The sequence below is a fragment of the Pseudophryne corroboree genome, chromosome 1 (genome assembly GCF_028390025.1).
Source record: "Pseudophryne corroboree isolate aPseCor3 chromosome 1, aPseCor3.hap2, whole genome shotgun sequence".
Classification (NCBI taxonomy): Eukaryota; Metazoa; Chordata; class Amphibia; order Anura; family Myobatrachidae; genus Pseudophryne; species Pseudophryne corroboree.
Genome location: NC_086444.1, coordinates 352,269,381 through 352,295,313, shown reverse-complemented (window position 1 = coordinate 352,295,313; position 25,933 = coordinate 352,269,381). Strand labels below are relative to the sequence as shown.

The 25,933-nt window shown below is 47.9% G+C and overlaps 1 protein-coding gene across 5 annotated transcripts in view; it reads left to right on the top strand.

The window, feature by feature from the left end:
• The window catches only part of LOC135070216 (catechol O-methyltransferase-like), a 325,418-nt gene that overhangs the window by 191,694 nt on the left and 107,791 nt on the right, over nucleotides 1-25,933 (top strand). For 4 of the 5 annotated variants that reach the window (XM_063964747.1, XM_063964750.1, XM_063964746.1 and 1 more), the window contains one exon: nucleotides 17,628-17,907. In XM_063964747.1, the coding sequence (XP_063820817.1) occupies nucleotides 17,628-17,907 (280 nt within the window). Of the gene's footprint in view, nucleotides 1-12,109; nucleotides 12,182-17,627; nucleotides 17,908-25,933 lie in introns of those variants that run through there. The other variant, XM_063964749.1, reaches the window with a different exon arrangement.

Sequence of the window (25,933 nt, the reverse complement as noted above, 5' to 3'; positions counted from 1 at the left end):
GAGTGACAGGAGGGTGCTGGCTGGAGTGACACGTGGGAGCTGAAGTTTATTATTTGAATCTGGCTTTTTCAATTATGTTTTTAAAAGTGGCTTTTTCAATGGATCTGGCTTTAAAAAAATTATTTTATGTCGTTCTGGCTTTTTCAATGTATTTTATACCAGGGGTGTGGTCTAGCAGGCACGAGGCCACATTCCATTTTTGCATGTACGCCATTGGCTCGATGTCGGCTCTTTGACGTACGTAACAAGGTTTTTTTGGCTCTTTATCACTGACTGGTTGGCCACCCCTGGACTAGACAATGGTCAGGTGATGCCGACTCCAAACGGCACATGGAAGTTTTACCCTATAAAGGGGTGGAACTTTTTGGGGAAGGTCTTTCAGACCTCGTTTCCACAGCTACTGCTGGGAAATCGACTTTTTTGCCACAGGCTACCCCACAGCAAAAGAAAGCACCGTATTATCAGGTGCAGTCCTTTCGGCCCCAGAAAAACAAGCGGGCTAGAGGTTCATCCTTTCTGCCGAGGGGCAGAGGAAGGGGGAAAAAGCTGCAGCACACAGCTAGTTCCCAGGAGCAGAAGTCCTCCCCTGCGTCCGGTAAGTCCACAGCATGACGCTGGGGCTGCTCAGGCGGAATCGGGAACGGTGGGGGCACGTCTCAGGTTTTTCAGCACACAGTGGGCTCTCTCACAAGTGGATCCCTGGGTCCTTCAAGTAGTATCTCAGGGGTACAGGCTGGAATTCGAGACGTCTCCCCCCCGCCGTTTCCTAAAATCTGCCTTGCCGGCAACTCCCTCTGCCAGGGAGGCAGTGTTGGTGGCTATTCAAAAACTGTATTCACAGAAAGTGAATGTCAAGGTACCCCTCCTTCAGCAAGGAAAGGGTTACTACTCCACAATGTTTGTGGTACCGAAACCGGACGGTTCGGTGAGACCCATCTTACATTTAAAAGCCTTGAACACTTATATCAAAAGGTTCAAGTTCAAGATGGAATCGCTCAGGGCGGTTATTGCGAGCCTGGAGGAGGGGGATTACATGGTATCCCTGGACATCAAGGATGCGTACCTGCATGTCCCCATTTACCCTCCGCACCAGGAGTACCTCAGATTTGTGGTACAGGACTGTCACTATCAGTTCCAGACACTGCCGTTTGGGTTATCCACGGCACCGAGGGTCTTTACCAAGGTAATGGCCGAAATGATGATACTCCTTCGCAAGAAGGGAGTTTTAATTATCCCGTACTTGGACGATCTCCTGATAAAGGCGAGGTCCAAAGAACAGTTGATAGTGGGGGTGGCACTTTCTCAGGAAGTGCTACAACAGCACGGCTGGATTCTAAACATTCCAAAGTCACAGCTGGTCCCGACGACACGTCTTCTGTTCCTGGGAATGATTCTGGACACAGACCAGAAAAGAGTGTTTCTTCCACTGGAAAAAGCCGAGGAATTGTCATCTCTGGTCAGAGACATCCTAAAACCAGGAAAAGTGTCGGTACATCAATGCACACGAGTCCTGGGAAAAATGGTAGCTTCGTATGAAGCAATTTTATTCGGAAGGTTCCACGCAAGGACGTTCCAGTGGGACCTGTTGGACAAATGGTCCGGGTCCCATCTCCAGATGCAACAGCGGATAACCCTATCGGCCAGAACCAGGGTGTCGCTGCTGTGGTGGCTGCAAAGGGCTCATCTACTAGAGGGCCGCAGATTCGGAATACAGGACTGGGTCCTGGTGACCACGGATGCCAGCCTTCGGGGCTGGGGGGCAGTCACAAAGGGAAGAAATTTCCAAGGACTGTGGTCAAATCAGGAGATTTCTCTTCACATAAATATCCTGGAGGTAAGGGCCATTTAAAATGCCCTAAGCCAGGCAAGACCCCTTCTTCAAAACCAGCCGGTACTGATCCAGTCAGACAACATCACGGCGGTCGCCCATGTAAACAGACAGGGCGGCACGAGAAGCAGGATGGCGATGGCAGAAGCCACAAGGATTCTCAGATGGGCAGAGAATCATGTGTTAGCACTGACGGCAGTGTTCATTCCGGGAGTAGACAACTGGGAAGCAGACTTCCTCAGCAGGCACGACCTCCACCCGGGAGAATGGGGACTTCATCCAGAAGTCTTCCAAATGCTGGTCAACCGGTGGGAAAAACCACAGGTAGACATGATGGCGTCCCGCCTCAACAAGAAGTTGAAAAGATATTGCGCCCGGTCAAGAGACCCTCAGGCGATAGCGGTGGACGCTCTAGTGACACCATGGGTGTACCAGTCGGTTTATGTGTTTCCTCCTCTACCTCTCATACCCAAGGTACTGAGAATAATAAGAAGGCGAGGAGTGAAAACCATACTCGTGGTTCCGGATTGGCCAAGAAGAGCTTGGTACCCGGAACTTCAAGAGATGCTTACAGAGGACCCTTGGCCTCTGCCGCTCAGACAAGACCTGCTGCAGCAGGGACCCTGTCTGTTCCAAGACTTACCGCGGCTGCGTTTGACGGCATGGCGGTTGAACACCGGATCCTGAAGGAAAAGGGTATTCCGGAGGAAGTCATCCCTACCCTGATCAAAGCCAGGAAGGATGTCACCGCAAGACATTATCACCGCATTTGGCGAAAATATGTTGCTTGGTGTGAGGTCATGAAGGCCCCGATGGAGGAATTTCAACTGGGTCGATTCCTGCACTTCCTGCAAGCAGGGGTGACGTTGGGCCTCAAATTGGGGTCCATAAAGGTCCAGATTTCGGCTCTGTCGATTTTCTTCCAAAAAGAACTGGCTTCACTGCCTGAAGTTCAGACTTTTGTAAAAGGAGTACTGCATATTCAGCCTCCTTTTGTGCCCCCAGTGGCACCTTGGGATCTCAATGTGGTTTTGGCATTCCTGAAATCACATTGGTTCGAACCACTTAAGACTGTGGATTTAAAATATCTCACGTGGAAAGTGGTCATGCTGTTGGCCCTGGCGTCGGCCAGGCGGGTTTCAGAATTGGCGGCTTTGTCTTGTAAAAGCCCTTATCTGATTTTCCATATGGATAGGGCAGAATTGAGGACTCGTCCTCAGTTTCTCCTAAAGGTGGTCTCAGCTTTTCACTTGAACCAACCTATTGTGGTGCCTGCGGCTACTAGGGACTTGGAGGATTCCAAGTTGCTGGACGTAGTCAGGGCCCTAAAAATTTGTATTTCCAGGACGGCTGGAGTCAGAAAGACTGACTCGCTGTTTATCCTGTATGCACCCACCAAGCTGGGTGCTCCTGCTTCTAAGCAGTCTATTGCGCGCTGGATTTGTAGCACTATTCAGCTGGCGCATTCTGCGGTGGGACTACCGCAGCCTAAATCTGTAAAAGCCCATTCCACAAGGAAGGTGGGCTCATCTTGGGCGGCTGCCCGAGGAGTCTCAGCTTTACAACTTTGCCGAGCTGCTACTTGGTCAGGGGCAAACACGTTTGCAAAATTCTACAAATTTGATACCCTGGCTGAGGAGGACCTGGAGTTCTCTCATTCGGTGTTGCAGAGTCATACGCACTCTCCCGCCCGTTTGGGAGCTTTGGTATAATCCCCATGGTCCTTATGGAGTCCCCAGCATCCACTAGGACGTCAGAGAAAATAAGAATTTACTCACCGGTAATTCTATTTCTCGTAGTCCGTAGTGGATGCTGGGCGCCCATCCCAAGTGCGGATTGTCTGCAATACTTGTAAATAGTTATTGTTACACAAATCGGGTTGTTATTGCGAGCCATCTGTTCAGAGGCTCCGTTGTTATCATACTGTTAACCGGGGTTCCTATCACGAGTTATACGGTGTGATTGGTGTGGCTGGTATGAGTCTTACCCGGGATTCAAGATCCTTCCTTATTGTGTCAGCTCTTCCGGGCACAGTTCCTAACTGAGGCTTGGAGGAGGGTCATAGGGGGAGGAGCCAGTGCACACCAGATAGTCCTAAATCTTTCTACAGAGTGCCCAGTCTCCTGCGGAGCCCGTCTATTCCCCATGGTCCTTACGGAGTCCCCAGCATCCACTACGGACTACGAGAAATAGAATTACCGGTGAGTAAATAATTATTTTTTCTCTGTGATTTAGTCACCATATCTCTCCTTTATCTCTGCTGGTGCTGACTACACTGCGCAGGGGTTTGGGTTTAGGGATATAGTGCTGCTAATTGTACTGTGTTACCTCATACTGCAAGTTATATCATGTCTGCTTCTGAGGGTAACTGTTCTGGGGCGGAACACACTGCTGGTGTTGCTGAAGCCACAGGCACATATGGGGAGAATATAGCAGCTGTGGGCTCTGGTTCTGGGGGCTCCTTGTCCCCCAGTGGGACTGTGGCAACGGAGGCACATACTGACCCTCCGTGGGCTGCTTTTTCCACGCTTCTGCATACACTAGTTCATAAACTAACACCCCCTATGGGACCCCCAATGCCGGTACAACCGTATGTGGTCCCTGCAGCTAACCCGCCGTGGACGGACGATTTATCTGCTCAATTAAAGAAGTTGAACCAGTCCCTGACTACTAAAAAGTCTGACCGTCGCTCGCCTAAGTCCAAGAGGTCGTCTAAGCGAGCGCTCGTCTCCTCACAATCCACTGCTGTCACTGACACCTCGTCTGATGAAGACAGCACATACACTGACCCCACAGGTTCTGACTCAGATACGGCTGATGGGGAGGGTAGTTCACATGTGGATGTTCCTGATCTTTTGGAGGCTATTAAGTTAATTCTGCAGATTACGGATGATCCCGAGCCATCCGTTCCTCCTAAGAAACCAGATAGGTTCAAGCGTCAGAAGGTGATTAAACAAGTTTTTCCTCACTCTGACAACCTAGTGGATATACGTCAGGAACCCTGGCAAAGCCCGGGTACGAAGTTTGTGCCTCAAAAGAAGATGCTGGCTCGCTATCCCCTCGCGCCAGAGCTGTCTAAGAATTGGGAAACGCCTCCTCCAGTAGACTCACATGTGGCTAGGATGGTGGTTTCCTCAGCTCTACCTGTCACTACCGTCACAACTCTAAAAGAGCCTACGGCTAAACGTGTCGGAAGGGTTGTCTAAAAGCGATTTACACCCTCACGGGTGCTGCACAAAGGCCCACTATTGCAGCTACATGGGCGGCAGAGGCTATTGAAGCATGGGCCTTGGAGTTAGAGGCTGAAATCTCCTCTGACCATGCTAGACAATGCTTGTCATATATTGTCACAGCTTCTCGCTATATTAAAGAGGCGGCTTCTGATGCCGGTATCCTAGCAGCCAAGGCCTCTACTACGTCAATCCTGGCTCGCAGGATATTGTGGTTGAGATCCTGGTCTGTGGATCTGGACTCTAGAAAAACCCTGGAGGTACTCCCTTTCTGTTTGGGGAGGACTTAAATAAGATAGTGGCTGACTTGGCTACTGCCAAAACTGCCTGTCTGCCTAATACAGCTCCTTCTGTGTCGAAGGCCAAAGGCACGTCCTTTCGCCCCTTTCGTCCTTCATGTAAAGCAAAAGGTCAGGCGTACCATAAGCAGGCCCGCACTTCCAAACCTGGTAAGCCGAAGCCCAAAAGAGACAGGGCGGGCCTCCCCCTGGGGGATCGGCTTCTAGGGTATACCCAGGAATGGTTGAAGACCACTTCAGATGCCTGGGTATGGGAAGTCGTCACTCGAGGTTACGCCATAGCTTTCAAAAACCGACCCCCCTCATCGATTTTGCCAGACAGACGTCCTGTCGGACCAGACAAAGGCAAACACTCTGCATTCGGTGGTACAGACCCTCCTGGATACAAGAGTCGTAGTAAAGCTTGCCTCTTGCTCAGAGGGGCCGGGGGTACTATTCTCCGCTGTTTCTAGTCCCGAAACCGAATGGGTCCTCCCGGCCCATTCTCAACCTCAAGGCACTGAACAAATTTGTGAAGGTTTCCAAGTTCCGTATGGAAACCCTCCGCTCTATGGCCCTCATTCCGAGTTGTTCGCTCGCAAGCCGTTTTTCGCAGCAGTGCACACGCTAAGCGGCCGCCCTCTGGGAGTGAATCTTAGCTTAGCAGAATTGCGAACGAAAGATTTGCAATATTGCGAAAAGATTTTTCTGTGCAGTTTCTGAGTAGCTCGAGACTTACTCTTCCAGTGCGATCAGTTCAGTGCTTGTCGTTCCTGGTTTGACGTCACAAACACACCCAGCGTTCGCCCAGACACTCCCCCGTTTCTCCAGCCACTCCCGCGTTTTTCCCAGAAACGGCAGCGTTTTTTCACACACTCCCATAAAACGGCCAGTTTCCGCCTAGAAACACCCACTTCCTGTCAATCACACTCCGATCACCAGAACGAAGAAAAAACCTCGTAATGCCGTGAGTAAAATACCAAACTTCTTAGCAAATTTACTTGGTGCAGCCGCAGTGCGAACATTGCGCATGCGCAGTTAGCGGAAAATCGCTGCAATGCGAAAAAAATTAACGAGCGAACAACTCGGAATGAGGGCCTGTAGTTCTGGCCTTGGAACCTGGGGACTACATGGTCTCCCTGGACATACAGGATGCTTACCTGCATATTCCTATAGCAGTGTCACATCAACAATACCTGAGGTTCGCTATTGGCAACCTCCATTACCAGTTTCGGGCGTTACCTTTTGGTTTAACAACAGCTCCGCGGGTCTTCACCAAAGTTATGGCGGTGTCAGGATACTGCCGTATCTGGACGACTTGTTAATCCTGGCAAATTCCCCAGATCTTCTCCTGCGTCATCTGGATATGACGGTCCGGTTTCTACAAGCCCACGGGTGGCTCATCAACTGGAAGAAATCCTCCCTGGTCCCTGCTCAGAGCATGGTGCATGTGGGAGCGCTGTTGGACACTCACAACCAGAGGTTGTTCTTGTCTCAGGAGAAAGTCCTGAAACTTCAGGACAGGATTCGTTGCTTCCTTTCTCGTCCGCAAGTGTCGATACATTCGGCAATGCAGGTGCTGGGCCTCATGGTGTCAGCATTCGACATGGTGGAGTATGCTCAATTCCATTCTCGCCCCCTCCAGAAGCTGATTCTAGCCAAGTGGGACGGCCTGCCTCAACGGATCAGGTCTCACATGATCTCTTTGACTCCGGAGGTCCGTCTGTCACTGCTCTGGTGGCTCCTGGACCGACAATTGTGCAGAGGCCGTCCCTTCTGGATATCCAACTGGGTCCTGTTGACGACAGATGCCAGTCTAAGAGGTTGGGGCGCGGTGCTGGAGCAGCACTCCTTGCAGGGTTGGTGGACCAAGGAGGAATCTCTCCTCTCAATCAACATTCTGGAATTGCGGGCGGTCTTCAATGCATTGAACCTAGCCCAGCATTTGATTCAGAACCGTCCTGATCAAGTACAGTCGGACAACGCCACCACAGTGGCTTACATAAATCATCAAGGCGGCACTCGAAGCCGTTTGGCAATGAAGGAAGCCTCACGGATTCTACGTTGGGCAGAACGCCATCTACCGGCAATATTCATTCCGGGAGTCCTGAATTGGGAAGCGGACTTTCTCAGTCGTCACGACGTGCATGCCGGCGAGTGGGGCCTCCATCCAGAAGTGTTTCAACTCCTCGTGGAAAGGTGGCGTCTTACAGATGTGGATCTGATGGCGTCTCGACACAATCACAAGGTTCCGGTCTTCGGAACAAGGACAAGGGATCCTCAAGCAGCATTCGTGGATGCGCTGGCAGTGCCGTGGAGGTTTCGGCTGCAGTACGTGTTCCCTCCGGTGTCAGTCCTGCCCAGGGTAATTCGGAAGTTCAAGCAAGAAAAAGGAAATCTGCTTCTCATAGCTCCGGCGTGGCCCAGACTGCACTGGTTCTCAGACCTGCAAGGCCTATCGTCAGAGCGTCCACTTCTACTCCCACAACGCCCAGACCTCCTCGTTCAGGGCCCCTGTGTCTACCACGACCTAGCCCGGTTGTCTTTGACGGCGTGGCTCTTGAAGCTTCCGTCTTAAGAGCGAAGGGTTTTTCTGAAGAGGCCATTAAAACTATGTTGTGGGCCCGGAAACCGGCCTCTGCTCGGATTTACCATCTGGTCTGGCATTCCTACTTTGTTTGGTGCGCATCTAACCATTATGACGCTTCCAAGTTTAGTACAGCCAAACTTTTGGCTTTTCTACAGCAGGGCCTAGATTTAGGCCTGCGTCTGGCCTCCCTCATGGTTCATATTTCTGCCTTGTCGGTGTGGTTTCAGAGAAAAATTGCGACTTTACCTGATGTTCATACTTTCACTTAGGGTGTGTTGCGTATCCAACCTCCCTATGTCCCGCCTGTGGCTCCTTGGGACTTATCGGGGTTTTGGAGGCGTTGCAGGAGCCTCCATTTGAACCTCTTGGTTCAAGCTGACCTTAAGTGGCTTTCCCTTAAGGTGGTGTTCTTGCTGGCTATTGCCTCTGCCAGAAGAGTGTCGGATTTGGGTGCCTTGTCTTGTAGTTCCCCATATCTGATTTTTCACCGTGACCGGGCGGTTCTTAGGACTCGTCCCGGATATTTACCTTAGGTGGTTTCTTCGTTCCACCTTAATCAGGAGATTGTGGTTCCAGCTTTTGTTTCTCCTGATTTGTCTCCCAAAGAGCGGTCTTTGGATGTGGTACAGGCTCTCCGTATCTATGTGAAGAGAACTGCTTCTATTCGAAAGTCTGATTCTCTCTTTGTTTTTATTTGGATTTCACAAACGTGGCTGGCCTGCTCACAAGCAGAACCTGGCCAGGTGGATTAGAATGGTGATTGCGCATGCTTATGTGAAGGCTGGTCTGTCAGCTCCTGTTCACATTACGGCCCATTCTACTCTGTCTGTTGGACCTTCTTGGGCGGCCCAACGTGGTGCGACCCTTGAACAATTGTGCAAGGCGGCTACGTGGTCCTCCGGGAACACGTTCATAAGGTTCTATGCCTTCGATACTACCGCTTCCCAGGATGCTTCCTTTGGATGCCGGGTTCTTGTGCCCGCTACAGTGCATCCCCTCCCGTAAAGAACTGCTTTAGGACATCCCCATTGTCCAGACTTGTGGAGCCCAGTGTACCCCACAGCAGAAAATGAGTTTTATGGTAAGAACTTACCCTTGTTAAAACTCTTTCTGTGAGGTACACTTGGCTCCACAAGGCGCCCACCCTGACGCACTTAGCTCCTTTGGGTTGATATGGCATTAGCCGCTGACACTTCTCTTGTCGTGAGAGTGTGGTGTATGTGGCTACTAACCGTTGTCGTCTCTTTTCCTGCTACTGCATTGGGCTGGTTAACTAAACTGAGCTTCTGTGCTGGGAGGCGGGGTTATAGAGGAGGCGGCGCTGTGCATTCTGGGAACAGTCAAAGCTTTGAGCCTGTTGGTGCCTCGGATCAAGATCCTACTCTACACCCCATTGTCCAGACTTGTGGAGCCCAGTGTACCTCGCAGAAAGAGTTTTAACAAGGGTAAGTTCTTACCATAAAACTCGTTTTTTTGTATTATATATAATCTTTCCAGGAGAATATACATATATAATATACAGTGCTCAAAGTGTGACGGTATGCAATGGTATACCGGCACTTCAATCACTCCACTTTTTTTTTTTTTTTTCTCCATCAGCAGCCACATCCCAATCAGTGTGGCAGCCCATGGCACCCCCCTCCCCACCAAGCAGCCAGTGATGTGCATTGATGTGAGGCAGAGCCTTTCCTGTCATACTAAAGTTTGCGCCAGAGTTTTGATTGTATAAATTATATGAAAAATACAAAGAATATATTAGATATATCTTCTTTGTATCATTCTAATCATTATTGTAGTCAAAACTCTGGAGTCAAAATTCTATGGCAGGTGAGGCAGTGCTTATTTTTTTCCGCACATCTCTATCAAAACCCACCAATTTTCCAGGAGTTTATACTACTGCACCTGTGTATAATGCCCCCATGTATATACCGCTGCACCTGTGTATAATGCCCCCATGTATATACCGCTGCACCTGTGTATAATGCCCCATGTATATAATGCTGCACCTGTGTATAATTCCCCCATGTATATAACGCTGCACCTGTGTATAATGCCTACATGTATAAACTGCTGCACATGTGTATAATGTCCACATATATATACTGCTGCACCCGTCTATAATGCCCACTTGTATATACTGTTGCACCCGTGTATAATGCCCATATGTATATACTGCTGCACCCGTGTATAATGCCCATATGTATATACTGTTGTGCCCATGTATAATGCCCTCATGTATATACCGCTGCATCTGTGTGTAATGCCCACATTTGGCTCATATATTGTGTATAAATCTGGCTCTGGTACTAGCCAGTGCCTCCTCAGCCATTTATCTCTCCACACGTCCCTGCCAGCAGCTGCAAAGTAGGTGGCCCGCAGCATCCCTTTCTCCACCTGGCGGAGGGGAGTAAATCGAAGGGGATGTGTTAAGGGCAGGTGACCAGGATGGCAGTGTCCATAAGATTAGATCTCACCCAGCTGATGAGATCCTCCAGCGGCTCCCACAAGGACCTGGGCGGAAAATGAGTGTCAGGGGGTGCAGACTGGGGGCAGCTCTATGTGTACATGCATAGAGAGGATGTGTTGTGTGGCTATACAGCCACATTGGTGCTAGTATAAAGGACGGTGGTGCAGTGCACTGGGATCATGGCTGAACTAGTCCTGGTGTCAGGCAATATGTACATCTGTACAGCCAGAATGAGGAAGGACCAATACTGTGAACATGAACCCATCAGCCCATAGCTATACTATGTTGTGGCAATAACAGTGTAGGATGGAAGTGCTGCTTACAGACCCTCCAACTTCACCTAATCATCTACAAAAGGTGAGGAAGGGGTGGGGAAGGTATTGAGGCTGAGTATGGTATTGAGGGGCGGAGAAAGGGGTTGAGGAAAGTGATGAAGGGCTCACCACCCCAGTCTGCCTCACTGCCCCTGTCTTCTTAAGATCACACCCCCATTTGAGTGACCACAGCCCCAGCTCAGAATCAGGCCCCCTGAGGAGGGAGTATTCCGCCCCTTCCCCTCAACAAACTCCACCCCCTCAACTGACCCCAACCTCTATTAGGGCTGCTTCCAGAAATTTCCAGGGCTGGTTTTCCATCCCAATCAGCCCCTGCACACTGCCATATTGGATTGACACACTACACATGTGCAGGAGTAGAATGGCACATGCACAGGTTCAAAGAAGATTCTAAGGAAGATACGGAGAGGCAGGTGATGTTTAAAAAACTTCCAAAAATTTGTCTTTAGAAAAAAACAACTTTCAGAAGTGATGTTTTGTAAAGGTCTGGGAAGATATTCATTGTCCCTTTAATTTCGACAAATCTAGATGAAAATTAACATTTTCAATGACTTTTGTCAAAGGTAAGCAGGAGTTATCACCTTTCAGTCCCAATCTGAAAAATACAATAGTATGATGACCTAAATTCATCAAGTTCCACAAACACTAAATTTTTGGAACTTGTCAGCAAAAACCTACATCCTCTTCAGCAGAACCCGTTATTTACTATGGGAAGGAGGAATGGGTTGCAAAAGGGCATCCTTTCCGGTCTCTCCACAGAACTCTGGGGGTCATTCCGAGTTGATTATAGCCCTGCGTTGGCCGGACCGTGCCCCCATAACGGCAGCCAAACACCACCGTGCTGCCTGTCAATCAGGCAGAGGCAATCGCAGCAATTCCGACCCGATCGCTGCGATAAACTGCAGCGAACGATCGGGTCGGAATGACCCCCTCTGTTCCAGTCATACGTATTTGTGAACTCAAGCATGCACACTAATCAGATGGCAGTGCAAAGCTTCACTAAAGCGCCTTGAGTCCTGTTGGAGAAAGAGCGCTATATAAATAAAATTATTATTATTATTATTATTATTATTACTACTACCAAAGTAGCAGCATTAGAGATCACAGGGACAGACTGTTCCTCTGCTTCTCTGCAGTACATGATAAATACACATAAATGTAGTTGGCACAAGCAAATGTTAAAATACAAAATAAAATGATGAAGTAAAACCACATACCTGCTGATATTTATTTTAATAAAAGTGCTCACATATCCCAATCCCATGAATGATTCTGGAATTGGAAGAACGAGTTCTGCAGCTTTGCTTTGTATGTACTCTTCTGTTGCTTCTGGCACAAAGTCTTGTGGGATTTAGCAGGTTAAAGCTTCATTTGTTCCTACATGAGAAGCTGACAAAGTACAGTGGTTTGCCAGATTCATTGCACAAACTGTCCGAGTGAACAACTACAATCTGTAAGTATAGCTGTTAAATAGTTTTTTAGGGTTTTTTTTTCTAATTACATTTAAACACAAACATTTATTATTACTGCCATTTTTAACAACTAATACTTATGTGAATTCTGCTCCAAACGTACTGTAAGAGACAGCATGCTACATTTGTGAGTGATGCGCTTTTTTACATTTTTTTGCTTTACTGTAACGCTTTCAGTTTATATGAATATGTGAATATGCTGACAATTTGCTTTATTACACACTACAGGAGGGGTCTTCATGTTTGAATGGCCATGAGCAACCTTTTTCTTAGTATGGGTTGTGTGTATTTTGACATTAACTGGGAGCTCACATATCCATACATGCAGATTTTATTACAGCATTTAGCTTGTCAGCGTGTTCAATGTACAGCCACCTTTTGCACTAAATAGAACAGTTGCAACTGTGACATATGCACCATATAATGCAGAGTGTGCACTGAAGTCTTTTCCATCTGTAGCTCTCAATAGTACAGTATTGTGCAAAAGGTTTAGGCAGGTGTGAAAAAATGCTGCTAAGAAAGGATGCTTTGAAAAATAAGTGTTAGTAGTCTATTTTTATAAAGTCACAAAATTACCAATTGAATGAACAGGAGAAAAATCTAAATCAATATTTTGGTGTGACCGCCCTTTGCCTTCAAAACAGCTTCAGTTCTTTAAGGTACACTTACAGTTTTTGAAGGAACTCGGCAGGGGGTTGTTCCAGACATCTTGGAGAACTAACCCCAGATCTTCTGTGAATGTGGGCTTGCTCAAATCCTTTCTTCTGTCTCTTCATATAATCCCAGACAGACTTGATGATGTTGAAATCAGGTCTCTGTGGGGGCCATATCATCACTTCCAGGACTCCTTGTTCATCTTTACGCTGAAGATAGTTCTTAATGACATTGGCTCCAAATTTATTTTTCAGCAGGACAACGACCCCAAAACATACAGCCAATCAAACGCCTCCCTGATGATACTGCATGATGGATAAGTACCTGCATGTATTTTTCAGCATTGATGAGGACACATTAATTGGGTGTAGTACGGTATGCCGGCGCTCGGGCTCCCAGCGACCAGCCTGTAGTGTGTTTTTCCACTTTAATTTTGAGGGTGACTCCAAATCCAGACCTCCATGGGTTAATAAATTTGATTTCCATTGATAATTTTTGTGTGATTTTGTTGTCAGCACATTCAACTATGTAAAGAACAAAGTATTTAATAAGAATATTTAATTCTTTCAGATCTAGGATGTGTTATTTTAGTGTTCCCTTTATTTTTTTGAGCAGTGTATTTACAAACAAAGTGAATATGCAAAGTTGCATGTGCTCAAACCACTTGGTGAAGCACTGGACCAGTCCAAAGCAGGTATGTCTTCCTCATACTGGATGAAGGTCTCCGCTGCAGCTTCCAGTGACTGAAAGTGAATCCCATGCATCTTGCGCTTGATTTGTGGGAACACGAAGAAATCACAGGGGGACAGGTCAGAACTCTACAGTGTATGACCAAGATGCATTCATGAGTCAGAAAATCAACCACATTCCTGAACTTGAGGGCAAGTGCATTGTCGTGATGAGAAGGACCACCAGCACAAGGTCTTGGACGGCGCCAAGAAATGGCTTCCAGCACTTGCGGCAGGCATTGGCTGGCAGGCCAGTCCCCAGTGACTGTGCGCTGCTGCACGAGTGGTACGGTAGCTACATGACCAGTATTGGCCACAAAAACAGCCACCTTCTGCTTGTGCTCATGTCGAAACTTCTCTGGCAGCGCACCTCCAACTGGGGTCCACTGGGCCGACTGTAATTTGGTCTCGGGATCAAAACTGTAGATCCAGGATTCATCGCCACTGTTAATCTACCAGACAGAGTTTGAGTGACCGCCATTAAACTTGGCCAGCATGTTGTGGCACCAAGAAGCCTCCTGCTCTCGAGTCAGCTGATGGGGCACCCAGTGTGCAGAAACCTTGCTCAAGCCAAGCTTTTCGTGGACTATCAAAGGGAAGGATCCTAATGAGATCCCCGTCTCCTTCTCTAGCAGGACCACAGTCAGTTTGGTTTCCACCTCAACTATGGCCCACTTGGTAGCAGTGTTGTCTCGGGGATGGCGGACACAGGTCAGTCACCTCGCTCCTCGTTTTCCAGGGACCGCCTCCTGTGCAGAAATTCTGCAAACTACTCCACAACACAGTGGTTTGGGATGATGCTTCCTCCCCAAAAGCATCTCTCCTGCTGTCGCAGACCACTCTTGTAGTCATAGACGATCATGGCTCTCCAGCGGCCTCTGTTGAGCTCCATAATGAGTTTGTGAAGGAAGTGAACATGCTGACTTCTTTGGTGTGCAGTGCTGCTTATATACGATTCTGTGCCTTGACATCTCACAAGAACCTTAGTCATAAATTACAGTTTACAACCAGGTGGTCAGATTGTGCCTACTCTACCTATACACTGCACATCCGGAAACTTATTACACACCCCTTGTATTAGAAGTACCAATAAAAATTTGTGTTCCTCTCACTCTTTCTTTTTTTTTCATTCAAAATGTACATTTCTCCCTTACAGTATGCATACAGCTACAATATTATTTTTATATGGTTCTGATGTCATGTCATTTTATCTATTTTTGTTTACTTAGAAGTGAAACAATTGTGTGCATGTATTATTATCTGCATTTTTCTTTCCTCTACCCAGAATTAAGTACTTTTTAAAATCTGGCAAGATATTCCAGTTAGTCACAAGGATAGTTCAGTTTGGAATGTAATTTTTTTAGTTGCCAAATATTTTCTGAGAGTTGAAATAATTCTGATAACATCATATTTTCAGTGTATACACTACCAAATTACCTGTTCCTGTCTGAACGATTACAGCTAGAGATCATCAAAGGTGTCGTTTTAAAAGGAAGGTTTCACAATTCCAGCATGCTCTGGAAGCCATGGGTATACTTAGGCTTACCATACTATCCCTTTAAACTGTGACACACGGATTCATACCTCTCAACTGTCCCGATTTCGGTGGACAGTCCCGTTTTTCACAGTCTGTCCTGCTGTCCCACCCGCGGGTCGTAGTGTCCCGCGGTGAGGGGGGTTGGGAGATCCCCCACCTGTCACTCGCTGCTCTGAGCAGAACAGCGGTGAATAGATGCTGAGAAGGACATGGGGCATGGACAACAACTCACTGATACAGATGAAAATGGGGGCATAACCTGCGATCACGTCTCTTGCAGCAAGGCCACACGCCCTACCAACAAGGCCACCCCCACCCGCAAAGCCATGCTCCCTAATCCCGGTTGCACGCTGAATTCACAAAATGACAAATTGGCAGGTAGTTGGTTTCTGTGGTTGATTACAACCGGGTGAAATGCAGGGTTGAAGTCAGCTAGCCACAGAACCTGTGTATTTCATGAGTGTTTAAAGGGATAGTATGGTAAGCCTAGGTATTCTAGAGTTTGTAGTGCTAAAAGTGCTAGCATTCCCAACCACTTTAAGTGCCCTGGGCATGCTGAGACTTGTAGTACATGACAGAAAAATTAAACTTGAGTCATTTATTTAATTTTATTACCATAAACCTACTGCCCAAGGGCATGGGAGTAGCACTAGTGTTACTGCCAAGTAGGGATTTGTACTTTTTGCCGGCGTGTATAATTATTTATTTTACAGCCAATGTAAAATCTTTGCTGATGGAGACCATCATTGGCAGATCTTACATCAGGGGCAAATGGCAGAAACTGTATGCCTTCTCAGAGTCTTGTATGTGGCTGCTTCCCTCCCTATGATAATACATAATTACTGCACGTCCATTCCCTCACTTAGGAGGTAATTCAGAGTTGATTGCAGCAGCAAATTTGTTAGCAGTTGGGCAAAACCATGGAGGTCATTCCGAGTTGTTCGCTCGCAAAGCGATTTTAGCAGAGTTGCTCACGCTAAGCCGCCGCCTACTGGGAGTGAATCTTAGCATCTTAAAATTGCGAACGAAGTAATCGCAATATTGCGATTACACACCTCGTAGCAGTTTCTGAGTAGCTTCAGACTTACTCGGCATCTGCGATCAGTTCAGTGCTTGTCGTTCCTGGTTTGACGTCACAAACACACCCAGCGTTCGCACAGACACTCCTCCGTTTCTCCGGCCACTCCTGCGTTTTTTCCGGAAACGGTAGCGTTTTTTCCCACACGCCTATAAAACGGCCTGTTTCCGCCCAGTAACACCCATTTCCTGTCAATCACATTACGATCGCCAGAACGATGAAAAAGCCGTGAGTAAAATTACTAAGTGCATAGCAAATTTACTTGGCGCAGTCGCAGTGCGGACATTGCGCATTAAGCGGAAAATCGCTGCGATGCGAAGATTTTTACCGAGCGAACAACTCGGAATGAGGGCCCATGTGTACTGCAGGTGTGGCAGATATAACATTTGCAGAGAGAGATTAGATTTGGGTGGGTTATTTTGTTTCTGTGCAGGGTAAATACTGGCTGCTTTATTTTTACGCTGCAATTTAGATTTCGGTTTGAACACACCACACCCAAATCTAACTGTATCTGCACGTTATATCTGCAACCCCCCCCCCCCCCCCTTGCAGTGCACATGTTTTTTCCCAACTGCTAACAAATATGGTGCTGCGATCAACTCTGAATTAGGCCCTTAGGGGGTCATTCCAAGTTGATCGCACGTAGCAACTTTTTGCCGCCTGTGCGATCAACTAGACGCCACCTATGGGGGAGTGTATTTCTGCATAGCAGGGCTGCGAACGCTTGTGCAGCCCTTCTATGCAAAAAAAAGTTTTATGTAAAATAAGACCTAGGGTAAGAGTTACTTACCCGGTGCGATCGATCCAGTGCTACAGGTCCCGGAATTGACATCAGGCATCCGCCCTCCAAACGCCTGGACACGCCTGTGTTGGACTCACCACTCCCCGAAATGGTGAGTTGCCCCCCGGTTTCGCCTTCCTTCTGTCAATCTTCTAGCGGTTGCCGCTGCGACCGCTTTCTTAGTTTGCGGCATCGCTGCCGGTGACGGCCATTGCTGGGAAACGACAGGCAGGCGCAGTTCCAACCCGATCGCACGGCTGCGACGAAATGCAGCGTGTGATCGGGTCAGAATGACCCCCATAGTCTGCCTCTTGCTCTGCAGTGACTATTGTATGTGTACCAGTCTGCATACAGAGTCAGACAGACCTATTTGTACTGCACAGTACGGAAAATTACATATTTTGTTCTTCTGTGTTGGATTCACATCCAACTCAGATTCTACATGAGCCCCCACAATATGCAGATTTAGCTCTACTTGAACGCCTGTCATGTCATGAACATTTTACATGTAGTATACATTTGTGACTGCTAGTTCAGCTTATATTTTACATTTCACTACTCACTAAATATAATTTTGATGATGGTTTACAGTGAGGGTATGCCTATTGCATAATAACTCTAACTTCCTCATATGTTTTGTCTCATGCAGATGGTTGACCTGAGTACAGTTTTTTTGTTGGCAGCGGGTATTCTACTTATTCTTCTTTTGTTCATCACTCTAAACGGTCAACGACGCGGCTTGGCAAAAATTCTGTTTCACGAAGTCTTTATCAGAGTCAAAGATTTCTTCATGAGTCAGACCAAGGAACAAAGAATATTGCAGTATGTTCTGGAGAACGCAGTGCGCGGTGACCCACATAGCGTAGTTGATCATATTGATAAATACTGCAACCAAAAGGAGTGGGCCATGAATGTGGGAGATCAAAAGGGTAAGTCTATGAAAATGCTATGTAAATATGGGGATCCGGATTGAAAGTCGACAGTAACTAGGTCGACAATGTCTAGGTCGACCACTATTGGTCGACAGGGTCTTTAGGTCGACATGAGTTTTTCACAATTTTTTTTTTTTTGAACCTTTTCATACTTAACGATCCACGTGGACTACGATTGGAACGGTAATCTGTGCCGAGTGAAGCGGTAGCGGAGCGAAGGCACCATGCCCGAAGCATGGCGAGCGAAGCGGTGCACTAATTGGGGTTCCCGGTCACTCTACGAAGAAAACGACACCAAAATAACATTAAAAACTCATGTCGACCTTTTGACCTGTCGACCTAGAACATGTCGACCTAGACACCCTGTCGACCTAGTTACTGTCGACCAATAGTGGTCGACCTAGACATTGTCGACCTAGTTACTGTCGACTTTCAATACCACACCCGTAAATATGAGTATAAAGTAAAATGATTCACTGAGTATGTGATTTTGTGCAAACTGTGTAGGAAGAAAGAAGAGGAGAGGATCTGTTTCTGGCACTTATAAGTTAAAATATAACCTTTATTAGTTTATTTAAAATTGTATTGTGTATTTTTTTCCAGGCATATACACAATATTTAAAAACATATACCAAAGTGAAGAAAGAGTGATAATGTGAACAACAGAAAGAAAAGAATTTATAAAAGCTGAGTGTCATTTTTTTGCCTCAAGTTCCACTATGGTAATATAATGTAGAATAATTTGTTTCTACTTCAAAAGATGTTACAATTTATCCAATTTTTATTCTGGAGCCTTACCAGAAAAATTATATTTCTCTGACGTCCTAGTGGATGCTGGGAACTCCGTAAGGACCATGGGGAATAGCGGGCTCCGAAGGAGGCTGGGCACTCTAGAAAGATTTAGGACTACCTGGTGTGCACTGGCTCCTCCCACTATGACCCTCCTCCAAGCCTCAGTTAGATTTTGTGCCCGGCCGAGGTTGGATGCACACTAGGGGCTCTCCTGAGCCCTTAGAAAGAAAGTATAGATTTAGGTTTTTTATTTTCAGTGAGACCTGCTGGCAACAGGCTCACTGCAGCGAGGGACTAAGGGGAGAAGAAGCGAACTCGCCTGCTTGCAGCCGGATTGGGCTTCTTAGGCTACTGGACACCATTAGCTCCAGAGGGATCGACCGCAGGCCCAGTCCTTGGTGTTCGGTCCCGGAGCCGCGCCGCCGTCCCCCTTACAGAGCCAGAAGCTAGAAGAGGTCCGGAAAAACGGCGGCAGAAGACATCAGTCTTCACCAAGGTAGCGCACAGCACTGCAGCTGTGCGCCATTGCTCCTCATACACACTTCATACTCCGGTCACTGAGGGTGCAGGGCGCTGGGGGGGGGGGCGCCCTGAGAAGCAATAATAACACCTTGGCTGGCAAAAATTCCACAATATATAGTCCCAGAGGCTATATATGTGGAAAATACCCCTGCCAGAATATGGAAAAAGCGGGAGAATAGTCCGTGGAAAAGGGGCGGAGCTATCTCTCACAGCACACTGGCGCCATTTCTCCTTCACAGATCCGCTGGAAGGAAGCTCCCTGGCTCTCCCCTGCAGTCTACACTACAGAACAGGGTAAAAACAGAGAGGGGGGCACTAAATTTAGGCGCAGTATATAATATATAGAAAAAGCAGCTATAGGGGACATAACTCAGTTAGTCCCTGCATTATATAGCGCTCTGGTGTGTGCTGGCATACTCTCACTCTGTCCCCCCAAAGGGCTTTTGTGGGTCCTGTCCTCATTCGGAGCACTCCTTGTGTGTGTGCGTTGTGTCGGTACGGCTGTGTCGACATGTTTGATGAGGATAATGATGTGGAGGCGGAGCAGATGCCTTTAGAAGGGATGTCACCCCCTGCGGGGCAGACACCTGAGTGGATGAGCTTATGGAAAGTAATGAGTGCACGTATAGACTCCTTACATAAGAAAATTGACGACATGCCAAATGTGGGACAGCCGACTTCTCAGCTCGTGCCTGCCCAGGCGTCGCATGGGTCGTCAGGGGCTCTAAACAATGAAAGAGGTGTTACACATTTCTGATATAACTACAGGTACCACTAAAAAGGGTATTATGTTTGGAGAGAAAAAAACTACCCGTAGTTTCTCTAACGTCCTAGTGGATGCTGGGGACTCCGTCAGGACCATGGGGAATAGCGGCTCCGCAGGAGACAGGGCACATCTAAAGAAAGCTTTTAGGATCACATGGTGTGTACTGGCTCCTCCCCCTATGACCCTCCTCCAAGCCTCAGTTAGGTTTTTGTGCCCGTCCGAGCAGGATGCAATCTAGGTGGCTCTCCTAAAGAGCTGCTTAGAAAAAGTTTTTTTAGGTTTTAAATCTCAGTGAGTCCTGCTGGCAACAGGCTCACTGCATCGAGGGACTTAGGGGAGAGATTTTCAACTCACCTGCGTGCAGGATGGATTGGAGTCTTAGGCTACCGGACATAGCTTCAGAGGGAGTCGGAACACAGGTCATCCTGGGGTTCATCCCGGAGCCGCGCCGCCGACCCCCCTTACAGATGCTGAAGATCGGAGGTCCGGAAACAGGCGGCAGAAGACTCTTCAGTCTTCATGAAGGTAGCGCACAGCACGGCAGCTGTGCGCCATTGTTGCTACACACTTCTCACTGACCAGTCACGGAGGGTGCAGGGCGCTGCTGGGGGCGCCCTGGGCAGCAATATTAAATACCTTTAGTGGCAAAGAATACATCACATATAGCCATTAAGGCTATATGTATGTATTTAACCCAGGCCAGATTTCTCAAAACCCGGGAGAAAAGCCCGCCGAAAAGGGGGCGGAGCTTATTCTCCTCAGCACTCAGCGCCATTTTCCTGCTCAGCTCCGCTGTGAGGAAGGCTCCCAGGACTCTCCCCTGCACTGCACTACAGAAACAGGGTAACAAAGAGAAGGGGGGCATAAATTGGCGATATTTATATATTAAAAGCGCTTATAACAAAAACAACACCTTTTAGGGTTGTTTATATACATTTATAGCGCTTTTGGTGTGTGCTGGCAAACTCTCCCTCTGTCTCCCCAAAGGGCTAAGGGGGTCCTGTCTTCGATTAGAGCATTCCCTGTGTGGCTGCTGTGTGTCGGTACGTGTGTGTCGACATGTATGAGGACGATGTTGGTGTGGAGGCAGAGCAATTGCCGGTAATGGTGATGTCACCCCCTAGGGAGTCGACACCGGAATGGATGGCTTTAGTTATGGAATTACGTGATAATGTTAGTACATTACAAAAGTCAGTAGACGAAATGAGACGGCCGGAAAACCAGTCAGTACCGGCTCAGGCGTCTCAGACACCGTCAGGGGCTGTAAAACGTCCCTTACCTCAGTCAGTCGACACGGGTACCGACACAGATGAATCTAGTGTCGACGGTGAAGAAACAAACGTATTTTCCAACAGGGCCACACGTTATATGATCACGGCAATGAAGGAGGCTTTGCAGATCTCTGATACTGCTGGTACCTCAAAAAGGGGTATTATGTGGGGGGTGAAAAAACTACCTGTAGCTTTTCCAGAATCAGAGGAATTGAATGACGTGTGTGATGAAGCGTGGGTTAACCCAGATAGAAAACTGCTAATTTCTAAGAAGTTATTGGCATTATACCCTTTCCCACCAGAGGTTAGGACGCGCTGGGAAACACCCCCTAGGGTGGATAAGGCGCTCACACGTTTATCAAAGCAAGTGGCGTTGCCGTCTCCTGATACGGCCGCCCTCAAGGATCCAGCGGATAGGAGGCTGGAAACTACCCTGAAAAGTATATACACTCATACTGGTGTTATACTGCGACCGGCAATAGCCTCAGCCTGGATGTGCAGTGCTGGGGTAGTGTGGTTGGATTCCCTGACTGAAAATATTGATACCCTGGATAGGGACAGTATTTTATTGACTCTAGAGCAATTAAAGGATGCGTTTCTTTATATGCGAGATGCTCAGAGGGATATTTGTACTCTAGCATCAAGAGTAAGTGCGATGTCCATATCTTCCAGAAGAAGTTTATGGACGCGACAGTGGTCAGGTGATGCGGATTCCAAAAGGCATATGGAAGTATTACCATATAAAGGAGAGGAATTATTTGGGGTCGGTCTATCGGATCTGGTGGCCACGGCAACTGCCGGCAAATCCACTTTTTTACCTCAGACCCCCTCCCAACAGAAAAAGACACCGTCTTTTCAGCCGCAGTCCTTTCGCTCCTATAAAAACAAGCGAGCAAAAGGACAGTCTTATCTGCCGCGAGGCAGAGGAAAGGGTAAGAGAGGGCAGCAAGCAGCCCCTGCCCAGGACCAGAAGCCCGCCCCGGGTTCTACAAAGCCATCAGCATGACGCTGGGGCTTTACAAGCGGACTCAGGAGCGGTGGGGGGTCGACTAAAGATTTTCAGCAATCAGTGGGCTCGCTCACAGGTGGACCCGTGGATCCTGCAGATAGTATCTCAGGGTTACATGTTGGAGTTCGAAAGGTCTCCCCCTCGCCGGTTCCTAAAGTCTGCTTTACCAACGTCTCCCTCAGAAAGGACGACGGTATTGGAAGCCATTCACAAGCTGTATTCTCAGCAGGTGATAGTCAAGGTACCCCTCCTACAACAGGGAAAGGGGTATTATTCCACACTATTTGTGGTACCGAAGCCGGACGGTTCGGTAAGACCTATTCTAAATCTGAAATCCTTGAACCTGTACATACAGAAATTCAAGTTCAAGATGGAGTCACTCAGAACAGTGATAGCGAATCTGGAAGAAGGGGACTTCATGGTGTCCCTGGACATAAAAGATGCTTATCTGCATGTCCCAATTTACCCCTCACACCAAGGGTATCTCAGGTTCGTGATACAAGACTGTCATTATCAGTTTCAAACGCTGCCGTTTGGTTTGTCCACGGCCCCTCGGGTCTTTACCAAGGTAATGACCGAAATGATGGTTCTTCTACGAAGAAAAGGCATATTAATTATCCCTTACTTGGACGATCTCCTGATAAGGGCAAAGTCCAGAGAACAGCTGGAAGTCGGTGTAGCACTAACCCAAGTAGTGCTTCAGCAACACGGGTGGATTCTGAATCTTCCAAAATCTCAATTGACCCCGACAACACGTCTGCTGTTCCTGGGAATGATTCTGGACACGGTTCAGAAAAAGGTGTTTCTCCCGGAGGAGAAAGCAAGGGAGTTATCCGAACTGGTCAGGAACCTCCTAAAACCAGGAACTGTGTCAGTACATCAATGCACAAGAGTCCTGGGAAAGATGGTGGCTTCTTACGAAGCAATTCCATTCGGCAGATTCCATGCACGAACATTTCAGTGGGATCTGCTGGACAAATGGTCCGGATCGCATCTGCACATGCATCAGCGGATAACACTGTCACCAAGAACAAGGTTGTCTCTCCTGTGGTGGTTGCAGAGTGCCCATCTGTTAGAGGGCCGCAGGTTCGGCATACACGACTGGGTCCTGGTGACTACGGATGCCAGCCTACGGGGCTGGGGAGCAGTCACACAGGGAAGAAACTTCCAGGGTGTATGGTCAGACCTGGAGACGTCTCTTCACATAAATATACTGGAGCTAAGAGCGATATACAATGCTCTAAGCTTGGCAAAACCGCTGCTTCAGGGTCAGCCGGTGTTGATCCAGTCGGACAACATCACGGCAGTCGCCCACGTAAACAGACAAGGCGGCACGAGAAGCAGAAGAGCAATGACAGAAGCTGCAAGGATTCTTCGCTGGGCGGAAAATCATGTCATAGCACTGTCAGCAGTGTTCATCCCGGGAGTGGACAACTGGGAAGCAGACTTCCTCAGCAGACACGACCTTCACCCGGGAGAGTGGGGACTTCATCCGGAAGTTTTCCACTTGATTGTGAACCGTTGGGAAAAACCAAAGGTGGATATGACGGCGTCTCGCCTCAACAAAAAACTGGACAGATATTGCGCCAGGTCAAGAGACCCTCAGGCAATAGCTGTGGACGCTCTGGTAACACCATGGGTGTACCAGTCAGTGTATGTGTTTCCTCCTCTGCCTCTCATACCAAAGGTACTGAGAATTATTCGGAAAAGGGGAGTAAGAACAATACTAGTGGCTCCGGATTGGCCAAGAAGAACTTGGTATCCGGAACTTCAAGAGATGCTCACGGAGGATCCGTGGCCTCTACCTCTAAGAAGGGATCTGCTTCAGCAGGGACCTTGTATGTTCCAAGACTTACCGCGACTGCGTTTGACGGCATGGCGGTTGAACGCCGGATTCTAAAAGAAAAGGGCATTCCAGAGGAAGTTATTCCTACCTTGATTAAGGCTAGGAAGGAAGTGACCGCACAACATTATCACCGCATTTGGAGAAAATATGTTGCGTGGTGTGAAGCCAAGAAGGCCCCAACGGAAGAATTTCAATTGGGTCGATTCTTACATTTCCTGCAGGCAGGATTGTCTATGGGCCTCAAATTGGGGTCTATTAAAGTTCAAATTTCGGCCTTATCAATCTTCTTCCAGAAGGAATTGGCTTCAGTGCCTGAAGTACAAACTTTTGTCAAGGGTGTACTACATATACAGCCCCCGATTGTGCCCCCAGTGGCACCGTGGGATCTAAACGTAGTTTTGGATTTTCTCAAATCTCATTGGTTTGAGCCTCTCAAATCTGTAGATTTGAAGTATCTTACATGGAAAGTAACCATGCTACTGGCCCTGGCTTCAGCCAGGAGAGTTTCAGAGTTGGCGGCTTTATCGTACAAAAGCCCATATCTGATTTTCCATTCGGACAGGGCAGAACTGCGGACACGTCCTCATTTTCTCCCTAAGGTGGTTTCGGCTTTTCACTTGAACCAGCCTATTGTGGTGCCTGCGGCTACTAGCGACTTGGAGGACTCCAAGTTACTGGACGTTGTCAGAGCATTAAAAATATATATTTCAAGGACAGCTGGAGTCAGAAAATCTGACTCGTTGTTTATATTGTATGCACCCAACAAGATGGGTGCTCCTGCGTCTAAGCAGACGATTGCGCGTTGGATCTGTAGCACAATCCAACTTGCACATTCTGTGGCAGGCCTGCCACAGCCTAAATCTGTAAAGGCCCACTCCACAAGGAAGGTGGGCACATCTTGGGCGGCTGCCCGAGGGGTCTCGGCATTACAACTTTGCCGAGCAGCTACGTGGTCAGGGGAGAACACGTTTGTAAAATTTTACAAATTTGATACTCTGGCTAAGGAGGACCTGGAGTTCTCTCATTCGGTGCTGCAGAGTCATCCGCACTCTCCCGCCCGTTTGGGAGCTTTGGTATAATCCCCATGGTCCTGACGGAGTCCCCAGCATCCACTAGGACGTTAGAGAAAATAAGAATTTACTTACCGATAATTCTATTTCTCATAGTCCGTAGTGGATGCTGGGCGCCCATCCCAAGTGCGGATTGTCTGCAATACTTGTACATAGTTATTGTTACAAAAATCGGGTTATTATTATTGTTGTGAGCCATCTTTTCAGAGGCTACTTCGTTTGTTATCATACTGTTAACTGGGTTCAGATCACAAGTTGTACGGTGTGATTGGTGTGGCTGGTATGAGTCTTACCCGGGATTCAAGATCCTTCCTTATTGTGTACGCTCGTCCGGGCACAGTACCTAACTGAGGCTTGGAGGAGGGTCATAGGGGGAGGAGCCAGTACACACCATGTGATCCTAAAAGCTTTCTTTAGATGTGCCCTGTCTCCTGCGGAGCCGCTATTCCCCATGGTCCTGACGGAGTCCCCAGCATCCACTACGGACTATGAGAAATAGAATTATCGGTAAGTAAATTCTTATTTTTTCCCCCATCAGATGAATTAAATGAAGTGTGTGAAGAAGCGTGGGCTTTCCCTGATAAAAAATTGGTAATTCCTAAGAAGGTACTAATGGCGTTCCCTTTCCCGCCAGAGGATAGGTCACGTTGGGAAACACCCTCCAGGGTGGATAAAGCGCTCACACGTTTGTCTAAAAAGGTGGCACTACCGTCTCCGGATAAGGCCGCCCTCAAGGAACCTGCTGAT